At 33.1% G+C, this 14,238-nt stretch overlaps 1 protein-coding gene and 1 pseudogene across 2 annotated transcripts; one reads left to right on the top strand and one right to left on the bottom strand.

The window, feature by feature from the left end:
• Positions 1-369: 369 nt before the first annotated feature.
• Positions 370-7,698, bottom strand: LOC120119887. Of its 2 annotated transcripts, none has more exons than XM_039139683.1 (6): positions 7,329-7,698; positions 5,941-5,991; positions 5,348-5,413; positions 5,123-5,239; positions 4,651-4,977; positions 370-382 (listed from the first exon to the last, which is right to left on the bottom strand). In XM_039139683.1, the coding sequence occupies exons 1-5, from the start codon at positions 7,632-7,634 to the stop codon at positions 4,765-4,767; spliced, it is 753 nt and encodes a 250-aa protein (XP_038995614.1). In that variant the 5' UTR covers positions 7,635-7,698; the 3' UTR covers positions 370-382; positions 4,651-4,764. The 2 variants fall into 2 exon arrangements, with proteins under 2 accessions (XP_038995614.1, XP_038995615.1); XM_039139684.1 differs by having other exon boundaries at positions 5,348-5,410.
• On the top strand, positions 1,856-4,179 carry LOC120119996 (annotated as a pseudogene).
• Positions 7,699-14,238: the final 6,540 nt, after the last annotated feature.

The following is a 14,238-nucleotide window of genomic DNA, read 5'->3' as shown; positions in this document are numbered from 1 at the left end:
GGAAACGAATGTTTTTAAAAATTGAATGTTTTAAGCAAATATAATCAAGTTTTTGGAGGCCTTCTGTGTTTTAAAGATAACCCAATCATGCAAAGCACATTAAAAGTTTAGCCAATAATGATGACAAGCAAGCCTTGACAGAGAGGTTCAAAGGCTTAGCTAGAACCAAGACCTTTTTACAAAGGAAAATAATTGTAAACAAGAAAACCTCTAAAAAAGAAGGTCTTTATAAAGTTTAAGTTTACAAAAACACAAATATTTACAAGAGAAAGAAAAATAAAGAATAAAAAGCTTTTTTCTTGTGTTTGACTGCTTGGATAGGTGATGGTGTGCTTCTTCAAGTGTTCTCAATTTATTTTTATATGTTGGAATGAATTACTAGCTGTTGGGGTGATTTGGAGCCGTTGGGAGCTGAAAAATATGCAATTTTGCATAGGGGTTTCAAAACCTCACTTAAAATATTGACCGTTTGAATAGGGGTTTCGAAACCTCTTGAAGTGGTTTCGAAACCAAGCCCAAAATTATCTGTTTCACTTTTTAAAAACTTAAAAACTTTGAATTATTTTTGCAATGTTTGAATAAATTCAATTTGATCCAAAAACATTTTTGTCCTTATTTGTTATATCAAAATATTGGTTCTACAAAAAGCCTACTCGCTTGAGGACGATGTATGTCATAAGGAAACCTGTAGCAAGGGGTTTAAAGAATTTAATTTGTTATGTACACATATAAGCTTGGAGTCTCTTAAACGACTCATACATTCACATATTCACCTCTCTAAATGCATGGCTAGAACAACTATTCATCCCCCTACTTATACGTGCGATCAAAAAAGATTTGGAGCCTAAAAACATCCATTGAAGTCCCAAATACATGAAGAGACAATACGCATGTAATTTAATTGATTCATCAGTCAAGTTCATTGAAACACTAAAAGGAATCACTCACTTAATCATTTATGCATTGTACGTCTAACCCTTGGAAATGCACCAAAATTAATTAAATTTATTCATGTATTTATTTTAATTTATTCACCCTTTCACTTATTTTATGTAAAAACTATAAATAGATAATCAAATTTTATTTTGTAAAAGTTGAACTTACATTTTTCTTTGTAAAATACAAGTTGAATTTTTTTTATCTTTGACTTATTAAACTTTATTTGTGGATTCTACTAAATCTCTATCGAATTTATCACTCTCAAAGTGTGGCGTTCATCCATCTTAGTATATCATTTGTTTCTATCTCCATATAAGTAGTGAGTCACGATTCATCCTCAAATTTTTATCCCTATCAAATCTATCAACTATCCTTTATCCAACATTTCACCCCTTAGATCACTATTTATGCATCATTTCAAATAAAATTTTAATTCGAAGTCTCTTTTCTTCGGGTCACCTTAATACGATTAAGAACACAAATGTATCAACTTCACCTACAAGTAGAGCTTGCATCATATCGTATTAATCATTTTATGTTGTTAATTTAAATTGTAAGTTTTGTACGAATAAATTGACTTTAGTGGTGAAAGATTGTTGTTATTCATTGAGATCTTAGACTCTAGCACCACGTATGTAAGAGGTACGAGTATTCGTTGTCAAATGATTGAGAATATTTGAACATATATTAACATGTATTTACCCCTGATTAATAGAGAAATTATAAACTTGAAATCGGATTTGGTTTGAATTTATAATTGAGTATCCTCTTCGTTTCAAATTTAAAGAAAATGAAGATTCACCTAAACAAATTGCATCAACGAAGCACTAGTGGGCTAGTGGTAGAATAGTACCCTGTCATGATATAGACCCGGGTTTGATTCCCGGTTGGTGCATCAAAGAATCGATGACGATGAATGCGCTCTTGTGAAGATATGGATTCTTTTCAACCGTCTGATATTCAGACGACTTAACGTCGCTTCAGAGCTTTTTTTTTCTTTCTTTTCCTTTTGGCTTTCATCTTTCATGCAAAGCAAATCAATGCAATTGTAATGCCAATTTCAATATCTCCCATTTTGCCAAACCACTCCATTTCCCAAGCAATCAATCTTCAATGGCTTCTACCCGCTTTTCCCATCATCTTCACCCACCCTTCTCTCTTGTTGAAACCTGCAAATCCATGGACCAACTCAAACAAATCCAATGCCGAACCATAACATTAGGCGTAGCAAAAGCACCTGTCTTCCACAACAAAGCTATTTCATTTTTCTGTTTCAACAAATCCGGTGACATGGACCATGCACTCAAATTGTTCGACCAGATTCCTGAACCGAAAAGCGTCTACCTTTGGAACACAATGATCAAAGGCTACTCTAGGATTGATTCTCCAAAACATGGGATTTCAATGTATCTAAACATGCTAAGACAGAATGTTAAGCCCGATAACTACACTTTCCCTTTCCTTCTCAAGGGTTTCCACAGGAATGTTGGGTTTTCATGCGGGAAACAGTTGCATTATCATGTGGTGAATTTCGGGCTATGTTCTAATGTCTTTGTGCAAAATGCTTTGATCCATATGTACTCATTGTGTGGACAAATGGAGATAGCACGTCGGGCTTTCCATATTACTGGTAAAACCGACTTGATTACTTGGAATGTGATTATAACCGGATATAATCAAATGAAGTGATACGACGAAACATGTAAGCTTTTCGAGGAGATGGAGAAGAATGGAGTGGTTCCTTCTTCGGTTACTTTTGGTTTCTTTGCTGTCGGCTTGTTCTAAATCGAGAGATTTGGAGGCCTGCAAGCAGATTCACAACTATATCGAAAGATGCGAGATAGAGCCTAAGTTGATTTTGGATAATGCTTTGATTGATATGTATGCAACTTGTGGAGAAATGGGTGTAGCGGTTGCGATTTTCGATAGGATGAAAACAGGGGATGTGATTTCATGGACTACAATGGTTTCAGGGTTTATAAACAAGGGAGACATTGATTTGGCAAGAAGTTATTTCGATCAAATGCCCGAAAGAGTATGTTTCATGGACTGCAATGATCGACGGGTACATTAGAGTGAATTGTTTTAAAGAGGCTTTGGTATTGTTCCGACAGATGCAAGAATCGAATATACGACCGGATGAGTACACTATGGTGAGTATTCTCACAGCTTGTGCTCATCTAGGGGCGTTACAGATAGGAGAATGGATCAAGATCTATATTGTCAGAAACAAGGTCAAGAATGATGTGGGAAATGCTTTGATTGACATGTATTCCAAATGCGGAAGTATTGTAAAAGCGCGAAGAGTATTCTCTGACATGCCACGGAAGGAAAATTTTACATGGACAGCCATGATCGTTGGTCTTGCTATTAATGGCCATGCTGAAGAAGCTCTTGGTATGTTCTATGAAATGCTAAAAGCTTCAATAAACCCAGATGAGATAACTTACATTGGTGTTTTTTGTGCCGGTAGTCATGCCGGCATGGTACGTGAAGGACGGAAGTTCTTTGCTAGCATGACTACCGAAAATGGGTTAACCCAATGTAATGCACTACGGGTGTATGGTTGATCTTCTAGGTCGAGCGGGACATTTACGAGAAGATTGCGAGGTTATAAAGAATATGCCAATGGAACCAAATACAATTGTTTGGGGAGCTCTTCTTGGTGCTTGTAGAGTTCATAAAGACGTTGGAATTGCGTAAATGACGGCTAAACAGATTATCGAATTAGAACCCCGAAACGGGGCCATTTATGTTCTTTTGTGCAATATATATGCATCTTGCAAAAGATGGGATTGTCTGCATGAACTAAGGGAGCCAATAATGCAAAGAGGAATCAAGAAGACCCCAGGCTGCAGTTTGATTGAGATGAATAGAATTGTTCACGAATTTGTCGCCGGCGACCGTTCACATCCTCAGTCGAAAGAAATATTCTTGAAGTTAGATAGCATGACAGGGGACTTAAAAGTTGCAGGGTATTCTCCAGACACTTCCAAGGTGTTCCTTGACATAGGGGAGGATAAGGAGAGCACATTGTACAGGCACAGCGAAAAGCTAGCAGCCTTCGGGCTTGTTAGCTCGGAACCCTTAAGGATTGTGAAGAACCTTAGATTGTGTGTAGATTGTCACGTCGTGGCGAAACTAGTGTCGAAGTTGTACGATAGAGAAGTGATTGTTCGAGACTGAACTCGGTTCCATCATTTCTGGCTTGGCTCATGTTCATGTAAAGATTATTGGTGAGAGTTGAATTAGACCTACTATTAGTCATGATCAGGGATTTATATAACCATCCGCCGGAATAGCAACTGTTAATATATAGCGATAAAACTAACGTCTAAAATTGTTATTGCAGAACCGTGATATCTGTAATGACTGGTAGCACATGCTATTGTCGTAATCGCAATAAACGCGATACAACCGAGAACACGATCATAACTACAAGTTAAATCCTTCATGATGATCACGATTCTAAAGGAACTGATGTACATAGGAAGCCGGTGCGTGGCAAGGTACTGAATGTTTCTGGCCTTGTAGTCTCAACTCTTGAAAATTATTCATGATAATTCAATCGTATAAATAATTGTTATAAAAACGTATAGATGCAATAATCTAAACAATAATTGCAATTAATAACTAACTAATTATCAGTTAAAAACAATTCCTCAAGGGTTAACCCCAAAAGAATTTCAGATAAAAGTTGACTTCCATTACTTACAACCATTAGGACTATTTTATGTTAATGCTTTAGCTACCACTTAACTTTGGGGGGCAAAAAGAATTGTTGATCAGGCAACGATGTTCTCACTTATTTTCCATCCACAAACTTCAAAAACCCGAATCATCAGGAAGATTGAGATCCGGCAGCTCAAAGGACGTTTCGTTGCGGCTTGCGATTCCCATATCCCGTCCTTCGGAACATCGATTAGGCGTAGGTGGTTCGTCTTTGTTGTGTGCTATGCTTGCGTGACATGTTACTTCTCTTTGTTGGGGTACCTCTGATGTTGCATCGTTCAGATGCAGATGCGAGTGATAATCGAACTGTCGAGTAGAGAGAAACGAGAATGAGAATCAATACTTGGAAGTCACATGCAGAGAGCTTTGGTTCATATCATGTAACATAAGGAGGCTTAACAGCAAACAGCACACTGATATATGTCCCAAAAGTAGGAGAAAACTCTTTCACCTTCATTCTCTTGGAGCTTTCATTTGAGGCTCTCGCTTTCTTGAATTTGAGCTTTCTGCTCAACGTTTCGTTTTCGGTTCTGATATTCTCGAATTTGAGCTTCAACTTTTCCAATTCCTGCTCAATGGAAAACATTTCAAAAACAAGAAAGAGATGTTTCAAACACAAGTATTGAGATATATAAAGGGGACAGAGAAAACTTGCATAAGAAGTTAAAGAACGTACATTCTTCAAACTCTTGTTTTCCTTTAAGTGTGAACTTATGTCCTCTTTAAGTTCAGCTAGTGTCTGCAAAAAAAAAAAAAAATCCCAAATCCAAGAGAATATGCTTAGTCTCTAAATTTGGCAACTTCTCTCAACTTGGTTCTTAAACATTTTTGTAAACATTAGTTCTCGAACTTGGTAAAATTTTCCTTTTTAGTCCTTTTGATGACCTGGTACTCCAAGATTATGTCAAGCAGTGCACTTAGAGTATGCTGTGTCAACAAAAGGATTAAAATGGGTGAAAATCTAAATCTATGGACTAATATGAATAAAAGAAAGTTCAGAGACAGAAAAATATGCAAAGTAAGAGGGAGTAGGTAGGAGTTTTGATCCATGGTTAACCCTTTAAAAAAATAAAAAATTTAACTTAATCCTTTGTAATATCTTGGTCGAGTCGTGAAAATTACATTTTGATTCTCTCAAAATATATTACTTTTATTTTAATATAAAATTCCTTTCAATGATCAAGACCAAATGTAAATCTCGAAACCTTAGACCAAATTTAAAAAAAAAATTAAACAGAGTATTAGGTCAAAATTGTTGAAAGTGGTCACCTTTTTCCTTCTGGACCGCTTGGGAGGAGTTATCTCGTTTGTCGTCGCAACCTGAATCAAAAACACGCGTAAAGGGAATATAATTAGGTCAATAATCATATTCCTTGCCAACATAATATTTAGCTCAAAAGCCCCCAAACTATATGTCAATTATAAATTTTACTTTTTGTATTCTTTTAATTTTAAAAATTCAATCCTAACCTAAATAACAATATGATTAAATTAAAATAATTAAAGGCCATTGAAATATATTTAAAAGATCATTTTAGTCATTAAATTTATAAAAAAATATATAAAATAATCATTGAATTTTATTGTATCAAAATGATTATTTAATTAATAAAATTTTATAATAATTGTTGTATAAATTTAACAGGAGATGGAGAGATAATCTTAGGATTTGGTAGAGCCAACTAATAACCAACCAGCAAACAAAATGTCAGGCTTATGCCTTGAATTTGGTGGCAAAAGTGGTCCCCACATAGTGAACCCACAGTTTCCACCAAATTTATATACATTGTCTCCATTTTTGTATGCCATTTGCCACAACCACCACCAAGGGGGCGTACTTTTTTTCTCCCACTACAGCCTGTCATGCTCACAAATCGCTGCCCCTTCAAAAAGGGCATAAAAAACGGCATGATATATATATACTCTAATCACGTCAGATCAAATAGAAAATCCTGTGGTCGCGACCACATTGGATAATAACCCTCACCCAAACAGAACACAGTTTTTTAAGTACACATATACAAGGCTGAAAGCCACCAACACTAACCAACCCTAAACCACACTCAAACAACCTATTTTGCCACGACGATTCGCCACCCGATAATTCAGGCGGATCATATCTTTCTTTTGACCATGTAGCCCCTCGGAAATTCCAATTGGTTTGACTATTGTTCAGGGCGATTTCGTCATTTTAATGTATCAATATCGGATAATCAATTCGATTAAAAAGAGAATTTAAATTTTATAAATATAAAAAGGTTTGATTCAATTCGATTCAAAATGTAATTGAATGTCGAAAAATACGGATAAAAGGGTTTTTTAGACTTTTTCGACAAGTGGATGAACGAGTAGCATTGCGAGAACGATGAAAACTTGAAAAGACAAAAAAGTGAATCTATGCGTTAAATGGAAGTCACCGAAATTCATCATCGAAGAATAAAAGAAAAAGGGCATTTCGGTCAACGCAGGGAAAAAATCTATCCGGTCACCTGAAACGATGCTGATCTGAGGTCAAATTACGCTAAAACCCTAAATATAGACTCGCTGAAAAAATACTACACGGCGACAACAGGAGAAAGTACCGAACTGAAACCAGAGTCAACAACACGACTCACTGAGTCCAAACAAAAAAAGAAAAGAAAAGAAAAGACGCGAACCTTAGATCTAGAGTTTTCAACTGGCTTCAAAGGAGGACGGCTAGACTCCTCGTAGCCGTCACCACTACCGCTTCCACTAACAGACACGCCACCGCTCCAAGAAAGTGGCGTGTTGGGGCTGGCACGAGTCGGCTCGGCTTTCTTCTTAAGAGATTGCTTGGACCGGCGTTGACGGACTCTCCACTCGAGTTGTAAAGCTTGGGACGTGGCGTTGCCTGACCGCAACGGTTGGAAGAGGCTGAGTAAGACCTTTGCCGCCAACGTGGAATCGGTCAAAGCTTGATTGATCCATTCATCTTCACTCATACTCCAACTTCGTTAGTTTTCCGACGAAAAAATGGAAGATTAAAGCAAGGAATAAAAAGAAAGAAAATGGTAACGAGGAATAGAAAACATGTATTTATACCGAAAGAAGAATAGAACAGATGCTTGGTTTTAAAGTCATGCGGATTGGTTTTCTGTTAGGCTCAAAATATTCTATCGGTCCCTGTGCTTTGGTAATGTTTACTTATAATCCTTGTATTTAACAAGTTAAAAAATTTGAGGTTAATTTCTTAAATCAATATTTGTTCTATATTTTGAATTGTCCGTTTAATCCCTATACTATAATTTAGTAATTTAAGTCCCTATACTATTTAAAATTTTAATTTTATTGTTAGTCATGACAAAATAACAAAAATGGTAAATTGACCAAATTTTGATAGAAAATATCATTTTAGATTAAGATTTATTTTTTTTTTAAATAGTTTGTAATATTTATAAGGTAGTAGATGCTCATAATTTTCTTAGTTTACTTACAACTCATACATACCCTTAAACATAACAACTCAAACTTAAATTTTCTATGGGGAATAACATTCTATTTTATCACTCAATGAGTTTTGGATCAGAATATATAAATCGGGAGATCATGTGAATTTATTTTTTTAACTTTTAGGTAAATTATATGGATGGTCATTGAACGTTTAAAATTTATATTATAATTATTAAACTATTATTAGATGTTGTTGACAAAAACTAATATGGCATACTAAAAAATTCTAAGGGTGTGTTTGGTTCACGGAATATAAGATTACCAATGGGATTGTAATAAGATTACCAGGGAATAAGATTACTGAGAATGTTGTCTTTTTGTGTTTGGTTGACTTAGCAGGAATGTAAGATTATCGTGTTTGGTTAAAGGAATAAAAGATTATTAGAATGTATATTTGACCAAATTGCCCTTATTATATATTTGTTTTTTTAACAAGTTGGAAAATATTTATATATTTTCTTTAAAAAATTTAAATTCATAAAATTTATATAATTTTTTTTACAAAATTGAAAATATAAAAAAGGTTTAATGAAAGGGTAAAATTTTATTTTAACCCCTAAACTTCATATAAAAATTTTAATTATAGACTTTTTTTTGTAAATCTAAAATAGTTTAAGGATAAATTTGTAATTTAACATTCGTAGAATTTTTATTATTCAATGATAGAAGAATGATATTTTTGAAAGAAAAAATATTAAGGGCATTTTAGTCCAAAACCCCAGTAATCCAACAATACCTAAGGAAAGTGAGGTAATGACATTTCCGATAATATACCCAAAAAAATCTACTATTGGTAATCTTACATTACCGGGAATGAGATTCCCGGGCTAACCAAACGGGGGAATGTGGATTACATTCCCATGGGAATCTCACATTCCCCCATTGAAACACCCCCTAAAAACCCTAAGGTGGCATTTGGTTCGTTGGAATGTTTATGAGAGAATTGGAATCCAAGTTCATATTTTGTTTGGTTCATAGACATGTCAGATGAATTTGATTTCAATAATGTAAAATGATATAATTGCCCTTTTTTTTTGCTTTATTTTAGTTTGTTTTACAACTTACATGTAATAATATATTATAAAAAATTAAAAAATATTAAATTTTCATTTTATTGATTGATTATTCATTTTAATAAATTATAAAAATCATGCTAATAAACATCATAAGTTAAAATCATCGCAATCAAAATATGTTAATAAGTTACCAAAAGATAAAGCAATATTTCGATACATTCCAATCGGAGTATGTTAATTAGTTACCAAAAAATATACCAACAACTATTTTTTATTCAATATATGAATTAGAAACCCGACCCGACACAACACGAAATAATAAAAAAAATATTTTTATTCAATAAAAACATTGACTTAATTGAAAAAAAAATTATATATAAAGGGGTATTATTGTAATTATTCCTAAATATATAAGGTAAAATTATATATATTTTTCGGGTCGGGTCCGGTTTTTTCACCCTAAACCCGAACCTGACCCGAATAACACACTTAAAAAACCCGACCCGAACAAAATAAAGTTTCACCCAACCCGACCCGAATATATGAATTAGAAATCCGGCCCGACCCGACCCGAAATAATAAAAAAAGAATTTATTCAATAAAAATAGTGATTTAATTGAAAAAAATTATATATAGAGGGGTATTATTGTAATTATTCCTAAATATATAAGATAAAATTATATATATTTTTGGGTCGGGTATTTTTCACCCTAAACCCGAACTCGACCCGACCCGAATATCACACTTAAAAAACCCGACCCGAACAAAATAAAATTTCACCCAACCTGACTCGAATATATGAATTAGAAACCCGACCCGAAATAATAAAAAAATATTTTTATTCAATATATGAATAAGTTACCAAAAGATTTATGAGGGTAGTAGTATGGTCAAATTTCAATTCCCTCCAACAAGGGAATTGAATTTCATCTATTCTTGGATGTAATTCACTTTCCCTCATTTGATGGAAAGTTGAAGCCATGAGGGATTCCAATTCCCTTGGAAAACTTGAACCAAACATAGGAAAGTGATAGAATTAGATTTCAATTCCAAGGGATTCATGTCAACCAAACGCCACCTAAACCTCTTTGTTCAAATTGGTAGTTAGCAATCCTCAATGTTATCATCTTTTTATCATCGTTAAATGGCCTGTCCTGCTGAAAAGATCATTTAACTTGCTCTATTTCTTCAAACTTATCCAAACGTCTTTATTCTCTTCAAATTATAACGAAACTAAAATCTTAAACTTTAAAATCCACAACTGTCAATAGTTGGATCCATGTATTTTAAAAGTTTGGTGACCAAAATGAAATACTATAAAATTTTAATGGCCATTAATGTCATTTAGCCTAGCTTTTTAAGTACATGATTAAATTGCAAAATTTATTAAAATAAGGATTGATTGGAATTTTTTAATTTTAATTATCTATATTTATTGGATGGTTAGTATGACACGTGAGAAAGCTGTGTAGGCTGGAGGTCACGTGATGTTTGGATTGGTTAGGAGTTAGGTCTTGAAAGGTCAGTAGGCTTAAAAGTCAAAGCATAAAGTATTTCTCTACAATATTTTTTTAGTATTTTTATGTTTCATTTATATGATTACAAAAATATAAAAAAGTAAATAGACAAATTAGACAATAGATTAAAATTGTAATTATTGAACATAATAAATTATACTTATTATATTTTTTTATAAAAAGAAGAAGAAAAGAGGACATGAATTTTATTTATTTATAAATATAGTTAAAAGTTAATATTATAAATCACCTCTAGTATTTGTAATTTAAAAACAATGGAAGATAAGATATTATTTTTGAAATTTTGTAGTAACAACATAAAAAATTGTTGAAAATAATATATAATTTTTTAAATTTTTAGAAGTTATATTTTGAAATTATTATGTTGTTTCAAATCTATTATGCCTAGAGTAAACTTTTGGTGGATGAAATATATATATAATAACAATAATTTGAATTTAATTATTGCATTGTTAATGCTAAATTACGGATAAAATTAATTGTATTGTTAATTAAACTAACTAAACGTGAAATATGGATATTAAAAATTTAAAGTGTCACAAACGTATTAGCTAGAACTTTGGTTTGGTTTGGTTGGGTAGAAATGCTAAATTATTAACCAACATGGAAAGGTTTTGGAGACATATGACGCATGGTTGCCTTTGTTTCTTCTGTGAAGACACTAATCATGTTTTGCGAGAAGTGCGGTTGTTTGGAAACAACTAACAAAATCGGATAAATGGAACCAAAGATTTGGTTCAATAGAAACACGAGTAAACGATGTACGTATATCATTACGAATTACAATTGGAACTCACTTTTTGTCATCATATGTTGGAATTTATGAAAGAAGAGAAACGCTCCTATTTTTGACGAAAATTACATAGAAAGAGAATGTGTTATCATAAACAAGTAGGTGATTCCATGACGAAATACACCATGAAAATGAATCACAACCTGAGCGTGATTCAAACCATGCATATCTTTGGTGTTGTGAATTGTTGGGAGAGATCACAAAGAAATTGGGTAAAAGCAAACACGAACGATGTAATGTGGGTATCTGACGAAACAACTATTGTGGTCGGCGTTTTTTGAGATAATCAGGGAAGGTGGATGATCTATGTGTAGACACTCATTTTCTTTTTTTATTTTATTTTATTTTATACATATATATCTATATATATATTCAGAGCCGTCTTGTAAATTTTGGTGGCCCTATGCCATAATAGTAATAGTAAAATAAGTCTTTTAAAACTAAAATATTAGATATATAAAGAAGTTCACTAATATTTTAAAATTTATTATAACTATAAGAAAACGTTAAATAGTGGTAAAAAATATCTTCATGTAATAATGTGGGCCTTGGACTTGAAAATTCTTGGGTCAAACATCTTAAATACATACATATATATATATATATATATATATATATATATACAAAGACTTAAAAAATTTTGGAGGCCCTTAAAACATTGGGCCCTGTGCGGTTGGGCAGCCCGCACAGGCCCAAACCGGCCCTGTATATATATAGTCTGCAAACGGTTTTTGAAAAAAACATGTGATATATAATTTTTAAAACATTTTGAAAATGTATATAATATATAATTTTAAAATATTTTTGAAAGCTATATATATAGTATATAATTTTTAAAACATTTTAGAAAAATATATAATATATAGTTTTTAAAATCATTTTGAAAACTTATATATATATAGATTTGAAAACATTTCTGAAAACATTTATATATTATATAGTTTTTAAAACATTTTGAAAAATATATAATATATAGATTTTAAAACATTTTGAAAAAAATATATATTATATAGTTTTTAAAACGATTTTGAAAATATGTATAATATAGTTTTTAAAAACATTTTGAAATTATATATTACATATTTTTGAAAATATTTATATATATATATAGTATTATTATTATTATATTATTTATTTTATTTCTTATTATTTATGCTTTTTGCAGGTTCCAAGTCAAAGATCTGTTTTGGGTCAAATACAGTCACAGTTCAATCCAGAACAGGGTCTGAACCAACCCATCAGGGAAACTAGAGTTCCCTTTCATCTCAGTCAAGTGTCGCAAGTTAGGAAATCAGAACCACAGAATCATCAGTACCACGAACGGTCAAGGGGCAAAACGGCCGGCCTGAAATCCCGGGACTGACCTATCCCGGGATGACCGGACACAACATCAACCACGAGCCCATATTTCAGAACAGACGAACGGCAGGTGGTGGGTATAAATACCCCCACCAAGCCACTGCCGAGGGGACCATGAAGATCACGACAATACCCGCAGTCAACAAACATCGAACACGAAACCATCAAAGACAGTACCATCATCGACCAATAGAACCAAAAGAGTAAAACCGAGAGCGAGATTGAAACCAACCTCGAGCCAAAATACCCACAACGAGAAAGAGACAGAATATCAAACAAGCCAACACGAAACCGACGAAACAAAAGCCAAACAAAAACAAAGACAACCAGAGTATCGAACTAACAAACACAAAAAAACGATGACCAAAAGTAACATAACTACAAGGAAAGCCACCGGAGAACCGAAAAGTCTCACCAAAGAACGGTAAAGGTCGCGCCTTTCTAGTTAGATCTACGGCGGGGAAGTGATTTTTTGGGTGATTGGGCTTCGAGTTTACGGAGTGGAGAGGAATATTTTTGAGGGGTTTACGGCGGGCGGGCGGCTTCCCATCGGTGAGGATGGCTATAGAGAGAAGTGAGAGTATTTTTTTGTAGAGAGAGAGGGGGGAAGAGTAAAATGAGAGAGTTGAGTGATATATGCCTCTCATGTGGGCTTTTTATACCATTAGTGAAACAACGTAGTTTCAAAAGGAGGCATTTGCGTGATTTCTCACGTGGGTAAACTACACATGCGGTCCCTGTAAGCTACATCTCGTATATTTTGACCATTGAATTCAATGTTTTAATTTGGATCTCAGATTTATTATTTCTTCATTTTGGTCCTTTTTTGTTTATTATTATTTTTCTTTTTTTCCTTTTTGTTATTTTCATAACATTTTTTCTTTTATTCTTTAATATTTAACTTTTTTATTCATTCTTTTTATTCCTTTCATTTTCATTTTCCTTATTTTCTTTTTCTTTCCCTCTCTTTAATTTTTTTATTTATCCAAAATTCTTTTTCCCTTTTTGACTTTTTTATTCATTTATTTATTATTTCTTTGATTTATTATTTTGGTGATATATTTATTTACTTATTATTATTATTATTATTTCTCTTTTGTTTTGTTCTTGGAATTACTTAATATTTATTTACTAGTTTTTTTCTCTAACATTTTTTGACCCTTTTTTTAGATAAATTCCAATCGATCAAAAATAAGCAATTCGAGCCGAATTTTTAAATTTCAATTTAAATTTTGATTTTTGCGATTAAGACAACCGACAAATTAATTGGTACCGAAAGGGCGGTTCAAGGGTGCTAATCCTTCCTTGACCGTACACATTTCTGGTAAACGCAGATCAGGTAAGATGGTGTCCGGTCCACCTAAATGTTTTTTAAAGTGATCGGTGATGA

The sequence above is a fragment of the Hibiscus syriacus genome, unplaced genomic scaffold (assembly GCF_006381635.1).
Source record: "Hibiscus syriacus cultivar Baekdansim isolate YM2019G1 unplaced genomic scaffold, ASM638163v2 tig00110332_pilon, whole genome shotgun sequence".
NCBI lineage: Eukaryota > Viridiplantae > Streptophyta > Magnoliopsida > Malvales > Malvaceae > Hibiscus > Hibiscus syriacus.
The sequence above is the reverse complement of the archived record's forward strand: the minus strand, read 5'-3'. Positions and strand labels throughout refer to the sequence as shown.

What these genes read in the sequence shown, in the direction of transcription:
- LOC120119887 (XM_039139683.1), bottom strand. Translation starts at nt 7,634, where the DNA reads ATGAGTGAAGATGAATGGATCAATCAAGCTTTGACCGATTCCACGTTG. An exon ending in AAAACAAGAGTTTGAAGAAT is followed by an intron (nt 5,240 to 5,347) that starts GTACGTTCTTTA and finishes TCCATTGAGCAG; the next exon opens with GAATTGGAAAAGTTGAAGCT. An exon ending in AAAGCTCCAAGAGAATGAAG is followed by an intron (nt 4,978 to 5,122) that starts GTGAAAGAGTTT and finishes TCTACTCGACAG; the next exon opens with TTCGATTATCACTCGCATCT.